The sequence below is a fragment of the Strigops habroptila genome, chromosome 5 (assembly GCF_004027225.2).
Source record: "Strigops habroptila isolate Jane chromosome 5, bStrHab1.2.pri, whole genome shotgun sequence".
Classification (NCBI taxonomy): Eukaryota; Metazoa; Chordata; class Aves; order Psittaciformes; family Psittacidae; genus Strigops; species Strigops habroptila.
This window is the reverse complement of record NC_044281.2, coordinates 38,597,191-38,613,348: the sequence shown is the minus strand read 5'-3', so window position 1 is coordinate 38,613,348 and position 16,158 is coordinate 38,597,191. Positions and strand designations below refer to the sequence as shown.

The 16,158-nt window shown below is 37.9% G+C and overlaps 1 protein-coding gene across 6 annotated transcripts; it reads right to left on the bottom strand.

Annotated features, from left to right (window-relative positions):
* Window positions 1-90: 90 nt before the first annotated feature.
* Window positions 91-16,148, bottom strand: FAM149B1 (family with sequence similarity 149 member B1). Of its 6 annotated transcripts, none has more exons than XM_030487711.1 (15): window positions 16,037-16,148; window positions 14,791-14,895; window positions 14,086-14,218; window positions 12,975-13,117; window positions 12,222-12,341; window positions 11,488-11,658; window positions 9,548-9,735; window positions 9,143-9,273; window positions 8,522-8,575; window positions 7,951-8,063; window positions 7,207-7,413; window positions 5,261-5,387; window positions 4,819-4,944; window positions 3,763-3,844; window positions 91-1,999 (listed from the first exon to the last, which is right to left on the bottom strand). In XM_030487711.1, the coding sequence occupies exons 1-15, from the start codon at window positions 16,084-16,086 to the stop codon at window positions 1,917-1,919; spliced, it is 1,833 nt and encodes a 610-aa protein (XP_030343571.1). In that variant the 5' UTR covers window positions 16,087-16,148; the 3' UTR covers window positions 91-1,916. The 6 variants fall into 6 exon arrangements, with proteins under 6 accessions (XP_030343571.1, XP_030343573.1, XP_030343574.1 ...); XM_030487713.1 differs by having other exon boundaries at window positions 12,222-12,264; window positions 16,037-16,126; XM_030487714.1 differs by lacking the exon at window positions 16,037-16,148 and adding an exon at window positions 15,639-15,912 and having other exon boundaries at window positions 12,222-12,264.
* Between the last annotated feature and the right edge of the window lie 10 nt (window positions 16,149-16,158).

Genomic DNA, 16,158 nt, shown 5'->3' with positions numbered 1-16,158 from the left:
TTCCTGGGGGAAGCTAGAGGTAGGTGGTAACTGTTCCCTTTTACGTGGCTGTTTTCAAAGATAATTCTGAGAGAGTACAGCATATCGTTATGTTGTATAACACGACTTGAACATTACTTTTACTATACAAAATAGATAACAGCCCAGGAGAAGTCTCTGGTGTCAACCATTTGTACAGAAACCAATAATTACCTTATTATGAGACTGCTTTCACTTTTTTAACATACTGACTCATCTAGGCTGTAAAATACTACATTATGTTACTAGAAATCTATTCAAGTTTATTTGTATATTTTTATTACTTATGCACTAGGGCCACAGAAAAATAACTTGGTCCCTGAGGAATAGCACTGATAAAAAATGGGATGCTTATCTGCAGTTAAGCTTGAGATAACTAAATGACATTGTGTAATGTCCTAGTAGTCTTAACTATTAAGAGAAACTGTATTTTGAAAGGGTTTAGTGAATAGAGTCCTCTCTGTAGCATCAGTTTACCTCTACGCAAAGAGATTTAGACTGAGCCCAGTGTGCTTTTTCCCTTCTAGAAATGCAAAGGAAAGTTAACCCAGTTACATTTGCACAGTTCTGCTTTCTTTTCCCTTCTTTTTGATTAGAGCATGCTTGGATCAGCAGGACTCAATTTCAATATTGATTAAAAATTATTAGTTGTTCTGTAGGTACCAGTAACATTTGATAAATTGCATAACTTAGAGTGGGGAAACAGGGGAGCCACTTCAAAAAGAATACTGATAAGTTTTTTCCGTATGAATTGTAATTTGAAAAACAATAATAAGAAAATTTAGAAAAAAGTGCTTTTAAAGTGAGTTATAAAGGAACAACTGTTTTCGTGGAGAGTCCTAACTTTGTTAAAATACAGTAAGTGGTTACCCTCTCCTTGTGTTTATACTTAACTTGTATTCTGGTGCTTACTGTTTGGGACTAAGACCTTCAACTAATCGCTTATTTTGAGAAGCCTGTATTTCATGTTTTTGTCTTATTCGGAGCCACGAGGGCAACTACAGCTAATACCTCCAGCATGTCTGTCACACAGTGCAGAACATATCTACTAAAAGCTACATTCCAGCTGTGAGTTGTGGAACTTCAGGGGAGAGCGCAGAAATCTTGCATAATTGCAGGTGTTTTTGGAAAGGGAGGCTGACCTATTCCATGAAAATACAGTAAAATATCCCACCGGGAAGACAATGTATTTTCTTTGAATACTGTCTGGAACTACTTGTACTAAAAGATTCCTTTTTGCCTCTTAAATATTCTTCAGTCACTGAGGAAGAGGTGTAAGTACATAACACAGGAAGAGTCAGTGGTGTGCTACCCTTGAACCTGTCAGTTCTGTTCATCTAGTTTGCTACGTTAGTTTTACGCACCTGTATTAATATCTGCTGAAATTACTACAGGATTCATAACTTGTCTAAGTTGAGTTGTGGAAGCAGTATTATGTGCAGTGCTTACTTTTGATAGTGTAATATTGCTTTAAACATAAGAATACAGTTATACACTTCTAAAAAGTTTAAATTAGTACTGCTGTGGAAGGCCTGATTAATCCTCTGTAGAGCTAACGGAAAATCAGCAGGTTCTGCAGAACCTGCCTGTAACAACATGAACCAGTCACAACCCAGTAGTAGGAAAACAGCAATGACCAAGAGCATTTGCTAGATTTTCTAGTAGTTAGGCTTTACTGTCCACTGGAGTGTGTTCACCCTTCCACCGGAGTATACCTCTTCTACTGGTAGAAAATGGAATGTTTAAGTATACCCCTTCTAAATCTTTGGCACCTGCTTCTTAGATTTATATAAAAATAACTATTCAAAAGGAAGGGTGTTTGAAAACTCTCTGTAAACAATGTTGACATTGCTGAGAAGGAGAGATGGTTCATGACTGTGTGGAGATGGATGAATACTTCATGGCACGTTAGACCCCTGTTTGCTTTTTGTGACTGATCCACTTCGTCTGGGGGCTTTCACAGAACCATGCAGCTGAAGACCTAATAAACAGAGATCATGTACAACTTTTAAGACTTCCAGAAAGTATTAAAACTAAGTACCAAATACAGGTCTGCTAGCTTAAAACTAACATGCTTTTTATTCTAATACATGGCTCTCAACCACATCATATATAAGTTGTCTCAAACTTGCACAAGTGATTTGCCTTTCAAAAGGGACAAAGTTTGTGCTTTCTTAGTTGTTGCATTGCAGGGAACTACTGCATTCCTTTATATTTTGTGAAGTATTCAAGGTGTAAAACTCATCTTGGATTTAAAGATTTAACTGTTAATTTTTTTTTTGGGGGGGGGAGCAGATACTTATTTTCATTTTGGTAGGAACCACTCCTTTCTTGTTTAAAAACAAGTTATTTCAGTTTAGTGCCTTTGTTAAAGTCAAGTTTCTTGTACCACTTATATTAATGGTAGTAGGCTACTCTGCTACTAAACAAGCAGAAAGACTGCTCCTGTCCTCTAATAATGACCCATGTACTTGCTACTTTAACCTCTGCAGCTGACATTAACTTTTGCAGCTTCAATCCTATCTTGTTAGTATAGTTTTATGTTGGAAATTCTGTCAACATCATAAGGAATCCCAAAACACTGTGATGAAAGGAACCCAGTGTAACTTGCCTTGACAGACCTAGTTTTCAGAAAGTGCATCTAACACCCTGCTCTGTGCCACGCTTTCCAGGTGGAGGTGATGCTTGACTTTGTATTGAAGCTAGCAAGGCAAGCTCAAGGCAAACTCAGCTGCGAGCTATCAAGATGGCATTCAGCAAATCTGTTTCAGGCCACAAAAGTTAACTTTCTGCTCTACCAGAACCTCTGAACAAAATCCTTTTCAACTGACTAGGCTAGCCCTTGTGTGTGCAATAAAAGGTTGAAACCTAAATCTCTGAAGGTAAGCTTTACTGGTCTACTCTAACACTTGTATACACACATGCAACTTAGTACTCGAGCTCTCTACTATAAAAAACAGAAAGAAAGATTAAAAAAAAAAAACCCCAAGCCACAAAACAACCCTGGTTATGACTGTGTAACTACTCCAAAGCATATATGAGAACTATTTTTGAAGCGTATTAACCACAAACAACTCGAGATGACTTTGCAGTGAAGGAAGGGAGAAAAGATGGAAGAGTTACACACTACATTCACACCAAAAATGCCTTCCTGCTGCCTTGGTACTTCGATCAATTAAAAATACATAATTTCAGGTTATGCCAAGTAACTCCATTAAGTTCATCGAATTGTTGCAAATTAAACAGTACAAGCAACTCTGATTTCAGAGTATGCATGTGAATTGTACAGTTACTGGCTTTAAAATATACTTCAAGTTGATCTAATACAATTTTCAGATCTAGTTGAATCCCTTCCAGATACAGTGCAAATAAGTTTCCTTTGGACATAAAACAATTTCTTTCACTTGTATAGTTGAGCAGAAGAAAACCCCTTGACAGAAAGTAGTTGTTGCTAGTTTCTGTTTAAACTGGCAACTCCTGCTTTTACCTTTGACATGAGAGCCACTGGGGCTGATTACATGAAGCTTCCTTAAATGAGTTAAAATAGTAGGTGGTAATAAAAGCACACCCGCACCCAAACATATTCTTTGCAACTCTAAAACCTCTGTAATGGAAAATATAAAAAAAAACATTAACTAGAACTTTGAAAAACTTCCTCAATGCAATTACCCATGTAGGAAATGCATCCCTGTCCTAAAAGCCTACCTCTTCCTCGATATTAAATTCTGTGACTGATGAGCATACCTGAACCTATTGATCCTCTGCTTGTCCGAGATTGATTACTGTGATCAATAACAGTGTAAGAACGGCGGTGCTGTGGATCTAGCTAAAAAGAAAGTTCACATTATTTATGTTTGCATACAAAAAACTTTGAACATCGAGATGATAATGCAGCTACAAACTACTTAAACACATCTTCCTAATTCATAAGATGTTGTAAAGGTTTAAGTAGAGCTTTTACAACTTTAAGGAGGGTTAAATCAACTTTAGGAATAGAAAATACACTTTTAAAACACTTGCACTTAGAATGATCACAGTTAAAGGCACTCTCAACATTTCTGGATATTGTTCTGTTTCAAGGTAGATTTTGCAAAGTTTGTTTACTCATAACTGCTAAGTCAGGGATGTTGCAACTATACACAGAAACCAACCAAGCAGCTATTTAAAAGCTATTGTTGAGATGACAGCTTTTAAAGCCTAGATCAAAATTCTTTCTTAGATAGAACAAGATAGCAGTAGAGTAGTGTTTCAGTAAATTAAACCAAGAGTATTTGATACAGAACCAGGCTGGACACTGATAGTACAGCAAACTTGTGCAAGAAAGCAGTGTTTCTGAATACAGCTGCAGAAATGAATTCTTCATGTCTATGCAAAACTTTAAAGCATCCTCTCCTACCTCACAGTTCTTAAGCCTTCACAGAAGATGCTAGATTATCAGTGCAGATAACAGATTGAGTGTTATACCTAAAGTAATACTTAGCTTTCTGCACAAGCATTGCAAACTTGCATTTTTCAAGAAAAGTATACCAGCAGCTGCATACAGGTGTAGTTCAGAGCTGGCTGTGAGGATTACAGTGCTTTAGCTATCCTGAACAAGTGACTTGCCCTGTTTGTTTCAGAAGTGCCAAGCAATGATGTTTCTGTTAAAGTGAGAGTATCTAATTAAGTGGCAAACCTGATGAACTCCCTGGCACTGATGACCTATGACATTTGCTTCTCAAGTAATATTTACTTATGTTAACTGTTGGAGCACCCTATGCAGTAACTAAGGATGATTTGGTATAATTTGCTGTGCTTTACCAAGAATGTGTTGGTTGTGTTAGGCTTGGAGAAATGATCAGGTGAGAAAAGCCGCTCCTGTAGCTGCTGGTGGGTATCTTCTTGTGCTGTTACACTGTGAGCTCGACTTGAGTTCCCTCGAGATTTCTGCATTGAAGAGTAACACAGTTATGAGTTTTCCTTATTGCACCAGTACGTTTAAAATAATTAGCCTAAAAATTAAAGCTAATTTTCCAAGTCAATCATTTTACGTCTAGTTACAGGGAGGAAAAAATTCTGGCATTAATTGGAATTAAAGCAGTTGACTCTGGGTGATGCTGATACTCTGAATTGATAGGACTTTTTTGTGCATCATTTCAGCTGCTGTCACAAGATAAATAAATTAGAACTCTTGGGTTTAGTAATTGCATCAGCACTCATTGCAGTTTTAGACTACTGAATAATAAATTATTGTGCCTCTTACCGTTTGCCTCTGGGATCCTGCAGCATTCACAGGACCTGCCACATTGGTGGTATTAATAGGTGGTAGGAGATTATTTCGGTTTAGCAGCAGTGGGGAAGGTGAGGTAAGCTGCTCATGCGCAGTCAGACTGAAATGCACCAATAAGAACAGAAAAAACATACAGTTTATATGTTTGCCATTGTGTAAACATACAGTATTGTCAGTTTGTTTGGCATTATGTAGACAAACAATGTTAAAACCAAGCAACAATTGCAGAATTTTGCTACAAGATGCTGGTGTTAAGGCTGGTTACTGAGACATGGGTGAAGTTTGGCAGAAATCTTTTCAATCTATTAACAAGAACTTCTAGTTTTCATAATGTTTAATATTAAGCATATAGGAAAAGTGAGTCTGAGAATGAATACCCCAGCAGAAATGGGTGTATATAAAAGCTAGTTGGTTAAAATGCACCTCATATGGTGCCTGTTGAAGGAGTGTCCTGTGCAGATGGTACTGCAGATTAAAGGTAGGGGGGTGTGTGTGTGTGTTTGTGTGTGTGTGTATATATATATATATGTTATCTTCATGTGCAGTTACCAAACAATGGTAGAATCTTGTCTGCCCATTCCCAGGCACGGCATTATTTTCTGCTCTTTGTTCTTAACCTTTAGTATTAAGTACTGCTATCTTCAGCCTAGCAAGTGAAGATAAGCAGCAAGCCTAGTAAACAACAGTGGCCTGTATTTTAAGCAGAGCAAGTGAAAAAAGATAAATAATGCAAGTGCAAAGCATAGCTCTTTCACTTATTACAAGCATCACATAAAAAACATCTGGGGTAAAACAAGGCTTCCACCTTCTTCATATTTTGTTTGAGTATTTGAAGGAATAGGTGCAAGAGGCTTTTAGAAGCATTCTAAAGGAAGCTAAACCAATCTAATTACAGAAAATGTAAAATTAATTAAGTTTTGGGCACAGGAGGCATATAAAAGAATGTGTTCTATTTCCTAGATAGAGCCTCTTCTTACGAAAGCCTTTTCACCTGAAAAGTGTTTGCAAATTATTGTATGTTTTAGAAGTGCTAGAAATGATCAAGAGGCCTTAGCTCTACACATGTTCTGGAGTTGACTGAAGGAAGGATGATTTGTAAGAACGCATTGAAAACTATAATCAGCATTTTAAAAATTACTTTCCTAGTGCTCTCTACATACATTTAAAAATACATGGTACTAAAGGGGAGATGTTAACAATGATTAGATTGACCAAAGCCTGAGGAGAGGGAACAGAAGCATTAAATAGTGGAAGTAGAAACATCAGTTACGAAGGGACAATGAACAAATCTCTAAACAGTACACAACAAAAAAAATATCAGGCTCGATGAGTTTATAGGTAAACTGACAAACTAAAAGGAAATGTGTTTACAACACATGTGGAATACAGAAGTATATTAAACCCTACAATGTTTCCTAATACCCCATGGTCCCTCTAAATGACATTCAGTCAGATCATTAAGCCAAACAAAAAGAAGACATTCTAGATCTAGTAATTGAGGGTTTACTGAGTTGATTAAGAGTCCTTTGGTCAGATAACCTAACATGGGCACCTTCTTTATAACCCACTGTGGACTAGAATAGCAACAGGTAGTTTGAGCTCTAAAAAAATATAGACTTGCAGCTTGAAAACAGGCTATAGAAAAAGCAAGCCAATGTCAAGAAAGATGGTGGTATTTGCTTTGCTTGTACAGTATTATTTGTGTGCAAAACTACCTAAATACGTGATTCACTGAATCACAGCTTGTAGCACAGTAAATACCAACTTTAGCAACTCAGCTTTTTCAAGGGAGATTGTGCTTTAATGGGCAGGTAATTTCTTTAATAATTCATGTTCTTTCTATTCAACTGAGTATTTTTAGTATAAATGGGTTCTCTAAATATGTTAACTTGCAGTGAGAAACTGGTTTTAAAACTTACAATTGAGTTCCCCTGAAGACATCATCCACAGACCCTGGGGTCCCAGTACGAGAGTGGCTTGTGTTGAGGGGATGCAGGGTACGTGGTGGTGGGTTTCGCCGCCTTGTGGAATGTGACAGGGATGATGTGCTGAGCTCTAAAGGACGATTTGGCCACACTCTGGCAGAGAGGATGGAACTGGAACCCAGCTGTTTGTCATCCGGATCCCTAACAAAAGAATTACAGAACCCAAAGAGATATGGTCAACATGACTGACACCTACCCTTGTTACCAAAGTACTCATTTACATGTGACATTAACAATATTACGTGTGGATAGAGACGTGGTGGGGTTTTTTTTTCTTACATAATTTATATAAAGTAATTTGCAGCCAAATTAGAAAAGAACTGGGAATGGAAGTGATAAAAGCAGGCTATCTTTTTTTCTTTACTGAACTATGAACTTTGTGACTGAAGATTCTAGGATCTGAGCAAATCTCTATCCCATCTTCATCTCTTTTCAGGATGTCAGTTAGCGCCAACAGTAATGCCACGGCTGTTCACCAAGTGCTGAACCAGCGGCATCAAACAGAAAACCTGTTCTAGAAATATACCGTTTCATAGAAGACAAATAAGTAAACAAACAAGCAGGAAAATAATTGAGAATTGCTTTCTCCAGTGTAGAAAGTTATCTCACAATGTTTCAGTTTAATCCCTCCCACCATGAGAGTGCTCTACTTTACAGCAGATGATCTATAGTTCTTACAGCGTTTTCTCCATTACAGGCAGATTCCTTTGCTGTAACTGGATCCCCTGTATTACCATCAAGCCATTTAGATTACGTTGAGAGCCAGTACTTGACCCTTGAGAGAGGTTTACCTAAAATTTTAAAAAATAAATAAGTAAATTACAGTTTGGCAGAGACATACACACATATTTACAGATTCTGTCCCTGTGTAGAATTTCAGAAGAAATTACTTTCTTCCATGATATCCAGACATATACTCAGTTACATTATTTCCCCATCTAAGATAGGCATTTTTGCATCCTATTGTTCTTGCAAATGGTAGTGCTTAGAAAATGTATCCTACCATGCTATGTCACACTTAATATTTTCTAATTGAGCTTCTCATTTGCATGGCAGGATCTTCCAACAATGGCTATAATCCCAAGCTTTACAAAACTAATTTTCAGTGTATGTCAATGTTTTTTGTCAAGAACAGAACTGCAAACTCCTTCCTGGAATACAGACTGATCTGGATAAACATCAAATTCCACCCCCTGTTAACAATAGCAAATAGAAAATACCAGAGCTTTAATCTCTCCAGCATACATACTTGAGGTGTTTTTCTCCTCTTTTTGCTTTTGCAGCCACATCTGGGTTTTGGGCACTACACATACAGTAAGGGGAACATGAGGAAAAGGCAGGGGATAGAAATAAAGGAGAAAGAAATAAAAAGAAATAAGAAGGAAAGAGTTGAATTAAAATGGAATAACAGATAACACTTTGGTGCTCACCACTCTAGGACCAGATCATCTAAAGTAGATTATATAGTCAAATTCAGTGTCTGAGGGAAAAAAAAGCAACCTGTTTTACAACTGCAGTTGGATTTGCCCTTTATTGCCTGATGAGTTAAAGCTAGTGAGAATAGGATCTCAACCATGCAATCCTCAATCTCACAATTTAGATCAAACATTATTGAAATGTAGAAAGAAGTACATCACTAATGAACAGTCACCACAGTTGTCCAATAAATAACTAAGTTTTAAAGAGAAAAGTAGGAATTAAAATCTTGCAACTGAGAAATAACAGAAGTGTTAGAAAGGACAATCAGCATTCATATAAGATCCAAACTAGTTATGTATCTAAACAGTCCTTCGATGTACTTGAATCTGTTTGCTTAGGTAGCACTGTATTGATTCATCCCTACACAAAATAGCTGGCTAAAAATATTTACCAGATTTGATGTCACTGAGGGCATTTTAGTTTGTGGCACACGAGGTAACACCACTGGCAGAGGATCAAACTGCAAAGGACTTCCAACATCTGCTCTGATTGTTTCTACTGTTATGATGTTTTTCTCATCATCTATGAAAAGCAATAGAGAATTCCTGTCAATGCAGACTGGCATTGCTAGTTGCAGACCGTGCTATGAATCCAAATTTTTGTAGAGAGTCCTCTCAGATGGTAAGCTCTGTTAAATCTTTTGAAGGCATGTCTCACACTGTCAGCAAAATACACCACAGACACGCACCCCCCCCCCCAAGAGATTATTCCCAAATAAATCTCTCTCTCATTACATTCTTGCAAAATTAAAAACCAAAATCCCCCTCAGGATCTTCATTTTAACTGTGATACTTACCGGAGGCTGACCCTTCCCAGTGTCTGCAGATTAATTCTTCCATACAGCTTAGGACTTCACTCCACACATCATCAAACACAAATGTAAGCACAGAATCCTTCATACAGGCATATGGAGAGATAGGAGGAAATCCCAGTTTCCGTCTACCAGAGGACAGTCCCTTTTTCCTCTCACGCAGCTCCTCCTCTCTGTAAAAATGTAAGCATTACCTGTACCATAAACATATTTTCTTTGTCATATGTTGTTGCATTTATTTAACGAGATTAAAACATCAGCTAATGCTGCATTTCTGATCCATTTTCTCCTAAACTATATATATATACAAATAGGTGAAGGCAGCTGGCCAAACAGCTCGAAGACATTATTTCAGGAGAAGTTTTTGTATTTATTACACATTTGTATTTTCTGAGAGCAGTATCAAATAACAGTCTAATACTGAAAGAAGCAAGCTGCTGTACATCGGGCACTTGAACTTTTATTTCTTCCAGAGTCTACCACTGACCTAAATAAGAAATGACAGAGACAATCTGCCTCATTACGGCATACCTTGTTTTCCCCATACAGTATAACTAGAAATGATACTTCATAAATAATAAATAATTTACCAAGGAGATCAAAGTTCCAGTTAAAAATAATTCCCAAAAATTTAGATAGAAAATAAATATTTTTAGATATATAGATATAATGTAAATCTACATCTAAATATATCTATTTATATCTAAAATATTTATAAAAAATATCAACAGTTCAAGTGATATTCGTTCATTTGTCAGGCTTCATTCAGTTTTAGACAATTAGATGTAATCAATGCAATGAAAGAAAAAACATAATACACAGCAGCAAGTGGCCTTTGCTGCGCTATTCCACAATGCAAGAGGTATTCTGAAGTGTGACACCTGGAAGACAACTGCTCAAAAAAGTTTATGTTCATCATCAGCCAAAAGAAACTTTATAGAAGGGAGAAAATAATACTGATGCAAGTACAATCATTATGGCTTTCTTATCTGTTCCCTAAATTAGTACTTACCATCCAAAAACTACAAGCCTGGGAAAAAAAAAAAAAACAACAAAGGAGATGCCACTAGAAAAAGCTGTAATACTTCCACCATTGTTTGACAGAGACAGCAATATTGTTTGCTGCAGCAATGTCCCTCTGGCCTAGTCAAAGCACGCCACCTACCAACCTGAATCTCATGGTCCATACTTGAATCTCACGGTCCACACAGTTAAGTGGCTTTCTTTATTAAAACCAATTAAGTAGTTGGCAACTGACAGTACCACCCAGAGTCCTTATCCAGGCCATACGTTCATATTGTTGGGCTGAATGAAGTAAGAGGCAAAAAGAATCCTCTTTATACTACCCTTAATCCTTTCTTCTTAAGATAAAAATAGTGGTAATTTTTTCTTGGCAAGCATCAAATCCACAGCAATTCTTAAATTACCATTGAAAATCTGGAAAGGTACAATTCCAGCCAAAATGCCAGTACAAAACCAAAGCAGCACACTGCTAGTGCGTAACAAACAGCAATGAATTTGACTTAGTATAAAAAAATACTAAAATGGCATTTAAATAAGTTTTATTAAATACGCAAATACAGAGCAGGCTCTTAGTTATGACTGAATTAACTATTTAAACCAGGCACAAAAATGGCTAGTATGAAAAACTACCAAAAAAAAAAAAATTTTCAGAAAAATAATTAGCAAAATAAATTGTTCTAGGAAATGGATTGGCAGAATTTCCAGTGCCCAAGCATCCTACCTCAGGCCTTTGGAAGTTCTCTAGGGAAAAGTTATAAAAAAATAAACTCATCAAATTTATCAACTATTAATTTATCAAAAATATATTTATCAACTAACATCAAAACCAAATATATATATATATTAACAGCAGGAATTCCAGGACACTGATACTAGGTGCTATCTTAATATTTAATACTTACACATCTCTGCAGTCAAATGCTAAATATTCCTCCATTACGCCTTCAGAGACAATTATTCCATCTTCACCTTCTTCATTCTCTGGAGAACACAAGGTCGGAGACTTGGAACGGTCAGCCTTTTTGTGAATGGGAGTAACAGAAAGAGGTACCTTCTTGCCAAAAACACTAAATCTGAACAGGTGACAGTTTTCAGAAAGCAGAAATTAAAACAGGTTGTTATTCCACTTCGAATAGCCACATTTTGTGAACTGAGAGACAACATGGTAGTAAAGGTCAAGCAGTAGGGAGGCCAACTAATTATGTATTAAAGTAAAAACTTTTGGTTTGGATATTTTTTAATTCTTGCCAAGAAACCTGAATCTTCAGGGGAAAAAATAAAATAAAAATCAAAGCTAATTAAAAACCATCCTAAAACGTTAAATGATAAAAGTAGTACTAAACTAATGCTTTGTGGTTTTTAAGTTCTATACAAATTTAATAGATGATTAACAATAAAACCAGCTACAGTACATACATATTGTTAAGAAGTCAGTAGCCGCAAAGGTATTTCTATTTACTGACCAGCTTACTGTACTTAGCAACAAGCAGTCTTGCTATTCCGAATGCTGTGTTCAAAACTCAGCCTAACAGAAAGGAGTTAGGCTTCACATTTTAAGAAGCATATCACTGCAGTCTACTGAGAACAAAATTACCTTCCTACCTTGGTACAGTCTGGGTTAACCACTGGTACTTACTCATTAGAATCTTTTTCTGGTGGTGAATTTACATCTGAGGAACCTAAACTGCCAGAAGGTAAACTTGAATACCATCTGTACCCTTCATCTGTGGGGATCACAATCTGCTTCCCCACAACCCTGCCGTGGCAAAAGCAAAGGATAAACACATCAGAAAATACCAAGAGTATGATTATTGAAGAGTGTGAGAAGACATAGCAGCAAATCCTAAGAATTCTATGTGGTTTTCTTTATGATAGTTAAAGGTGGTTTCAGTTGTTCTTCTAGTATGGATTGCTTTGAGTCAGGTAAATACATTAAGAAAATGCTGCTTGGTTTTTTATGCTCTGCTAATTGGAAGACTTTTGAATGTGGACAAAACTGTTCAAGTTCATGTAACCAAGATTTAAAATGTAAGTTTCAGCCATAAGAACTGCTGAACTAGGGTAGAAGGATTTTTATGTTATTTTAAGGACCTGGCTTTCAGCTCAACCATAAATCTCTTCTAAGAGAATTTGGCTATGTCAAGGCCAAGTCAGTTGCAAATAGCACTAATCCTCTAGCAAGGAACCAAATGTGAGATAGGAGAATGTTTATTAATGACAATGACAGGTAGACTACCAAAGTGATCCTTTTATCTCTAGCTATACTATAATATAATAATACTACAGAATTGCATAAAACCACCCTGTTACTAATGCTATTTTAAAAGCAACTGTTTCCATCCCTACCCTTTTATAACTGTGATGGTACTAGCATTAGTCTATACAATACCTGAGATGAGGAAAGTTGGATGTCCACTGCTGGCATTCTTCCCGCAGTCCCTCAACTTGCTCATTTTCTTTCTGCTCATAGAGAAGCTCATCAATTTGTCTGAACATCTGCTCAACTTGCTGTGTGGTAGCTTTATCAAATTCCTAGAATAGAAAGTTATCCAATAAATACCTAGTGAATAGCACTCAGAGGGGGTTTTTAAATTGATTTTTTTTTTATAATTGAAAAGGACAACTTAGTGCTTAAAGCTTAGTAGGACTTTAATCAGTTCTATTTTTTTTTGCACAGAAAGACATTAACTTTAAATAATTTCTCTCTGGTGATGATGCAGACTGCTGTTAAGACTGATGTTTACACATAAAGCTTTCATTGACACAACAGATTAACTATTAAAACATTTTGAAATATCTGTACTGTTATATTAAAGACATAGCAATTTACATGAAAGAAATCAAAACAGGAAGTATAAAAGTGACATTTTAATGAAATAGAAAATCTGTCGCTTGCCATGTCCATAAATAACAGCAAAGCAGAAAGCAATGCAGGATGGTGCATTACACTGTGAAACTGAAGGACATTCAGGACCTTTGTTACATGTTCTAGAAAATGGGGTCAGTTCTTGGGTAATTTAAATCTAAACAGTTCCATCTCACCTCTCAGAAAGCAATAGGATACTTTGGGCAGACAGAGAATAAAATAAATATTTCTAGATGAAAACGTTTTAGGGGCTTACTATGTTTTGAGAAACATACAAGCATGCAGAAGTTTGATAAACTCACACCAAGTGTCTGAAAGTCATCCACTCATGTTTGGGATTCCACAACAGTAGCATTTATTATGTTGTACAGATACACTTATGCGTTACATGATTTGCATTTTCAAAATACTAGATGGAATATTAATGCAGAATATTAATTGAGTAACATGAGCCTAATATGATTTGATCTGAGAGAAAGGAATGATGGGGAAGAGGTAAAGAAGATGTTCTTTTATGATTTAGGGAGAGATCCAATCCTCATTGTTATCCTGCAATGTATTTGCAAGTATGGTATTTCAAATGTCTTTCTACTCACTGTGCTAGATTTGGCTTGAATGATCATGTTCTACTCACATCGTAGCCCCAAGAGAAGGCTGAGCTCTCTTCAGTGGAGGCGTCAGCACAACCCTGACTAGCAGACCATGAATTCCCATGATCAGCTGGAGTAACAGAAGGGTAATCCGATTCCTTCCGGATTTCAGACTCCCTGAAATGAATATATTGAGTCAAAAAAGAAAGAAAAAAACCCCAACAATACACAATGACAAAGAAACTAAACTTTTCTTTCCATACAACAAAAAACATAAATATATCAGAATAGATCTTAGCAATGGTTAGTTTTCATAGGATAAATATTTACTTCAGAGGCATTTAAGCAGAACCTACAGTACACAAGTAATTATAACAACTGTAACTACTAATAATCCCAATGACACAGGCAGTCTAGAGGTCAAGCAAAGCATAGATTTTCCAAAAATTATCTCAGTTAAGCAGCAGACTATTTCCAGTCTTTGTTCTACACCACTCAGGAATTATTTTATCTTTTCTCCTCTTGTTTCTGCCTTAAAATCAGATGACCCGAGCTATTTGTGAGATGGGAACAGAACACAGCCACATGCTTTCTATTACTGCCAAAATAGGAAGGACATGTTCTGCAATGGTACAGTTCTGGGGTAAAGCCTCAGCCTACTACCTGTATTACTTCTGTAAAGATAACTGAACACAAAGGTGCCTGCTTTTGTCTCCAGACAAAGATTCATTTTATGTTATGATGAGTACCTTGAGGTCTTGCCAGGGTTTTCAGCCGTGGGTGTGGCTGGGCACACCTCAGCTCCTGGTTCTGGCAGTGGGTGATGCCGCAAGGCATGTTTTGGAAGTCCTTGTCTAAACAAAACAAGTGGAACTTGACATTACTTACAGGAATAAACATCTACAGCGTTCCCAAGTTTTACAGTGTTTTTTGTTGGGTTTTTCCCTGCCTTTCAAGGAATGCACTAATTTGCATACCAGAGGTCATTTATTAATATTAGAAGGCTAATCTTTGTTACCAAAGCTTTAGAATTAAGGTATCAAAACTAACTCTAGGCTAAACATGGAGTTAAAGGTTTTTGCTTAAAAATCAGTGTCTTCCTTTACCCTTAAAATATTGTAAATTGGCCTACAGTTCTCTAAAAGCAGATACAATGTCATTATCTCTGTAGGAGACTTAGAATCAAGCAGACCAAAAGGAGCCACCAAACTGTGCACAGGCAAGCTAGAAGAAATAGTATTTGTAAGCTTTTTGGTTTGAAGTTCAGATGTTTAGGAAAGAAGCACAAGAAAAGTCACAGTAGTTGGAGACAGAGAATTATTAATGCAGGAGCAAAAGTCCCAAGTATCAGCTGAAAAAGCCTTAGGTAAAGAAGCTGTCCTGTCATTTCTCTGCTGTTTAGAAAAGACGACAGAATTAAACATAAACAAGGCAGCATCAAAACAGCGATTTACTGAAACTGTTCTATTTGTTTAAACTTCTCGCTCATCCACCCCTCAAAAAAACCAAACCCAAACCCCAAAGCGCCTACACTCCAGTTACCTCTTGGGTCAAAAAACAAGAGGACAAGACCAGGGATTTAATCGCGTTCTCTCACACTTATGTTTTCCAAGCGACGAGCACGCTCGCTGGCCAGGATCGGTGTGCGCGCGTTACCGCGGCTGCCCTCACGCCCGGCACCTCCAGAGGCAGCACCGCTGGCTTCAGCCTTGGCACAGGCCGCCGCACCGCGATAACGGCACCGAGTCCCTGCAACTCCGTGTTAAACTCGGCCCACCCCGGCGCTACCGACAAGCTGCGCCCGCAGCGACGCGCGGTAACTGGGGCCTTGTCATGGCACGGGGCCCGGCTCTCGGGCTCAGGGGCAGTGCAAGGCGGGCAGGCCCGAGCGCGGCACCAGGCGGGAGCTGGGCCTGGCTGGGGCGGCGGGGGCAGGGGCGGCGGGGACCGGGACAGCGGGCGGGACCGGGACGGGAGGAGGCGGCGGCGACTCACATCTCCAGAGCGCCGAGGGGCACCGGTTTCCGCGCGTATCGCGAGATCATCCTCAGCTCCGCCGCGCCGCCGCCGGCCGCCGCCGGCCCGCCGTCGCCATGACCGCACCCCGCCCCTGGGGA

Excerpts from the sequence above, each read along its gene's own strand:
- FAM149B1 (XM_030487711.1), bottom strand. The coding sequence starts at position 16,086 with ATGATCTCGCGATACGCGCGGAAACCGGTGCCCCTCGGCGCTCTGGAG. Across the intron at positions 3,845-4,818 it reads ACACAACCAACACATTCTTG|CTAGATCCACAGCACCGCCG; the intron begins GTAAAGCACAGC and ends CTTTCTTTTTAG. Across the intron at positions 2,000-3,762 it reads CAGAGGATCAATAGGTTCAG|GTCTTCAGCTGCATGGTTCT; the intron begins GTATGCTCATCA and ends TCTGTTTATTAG.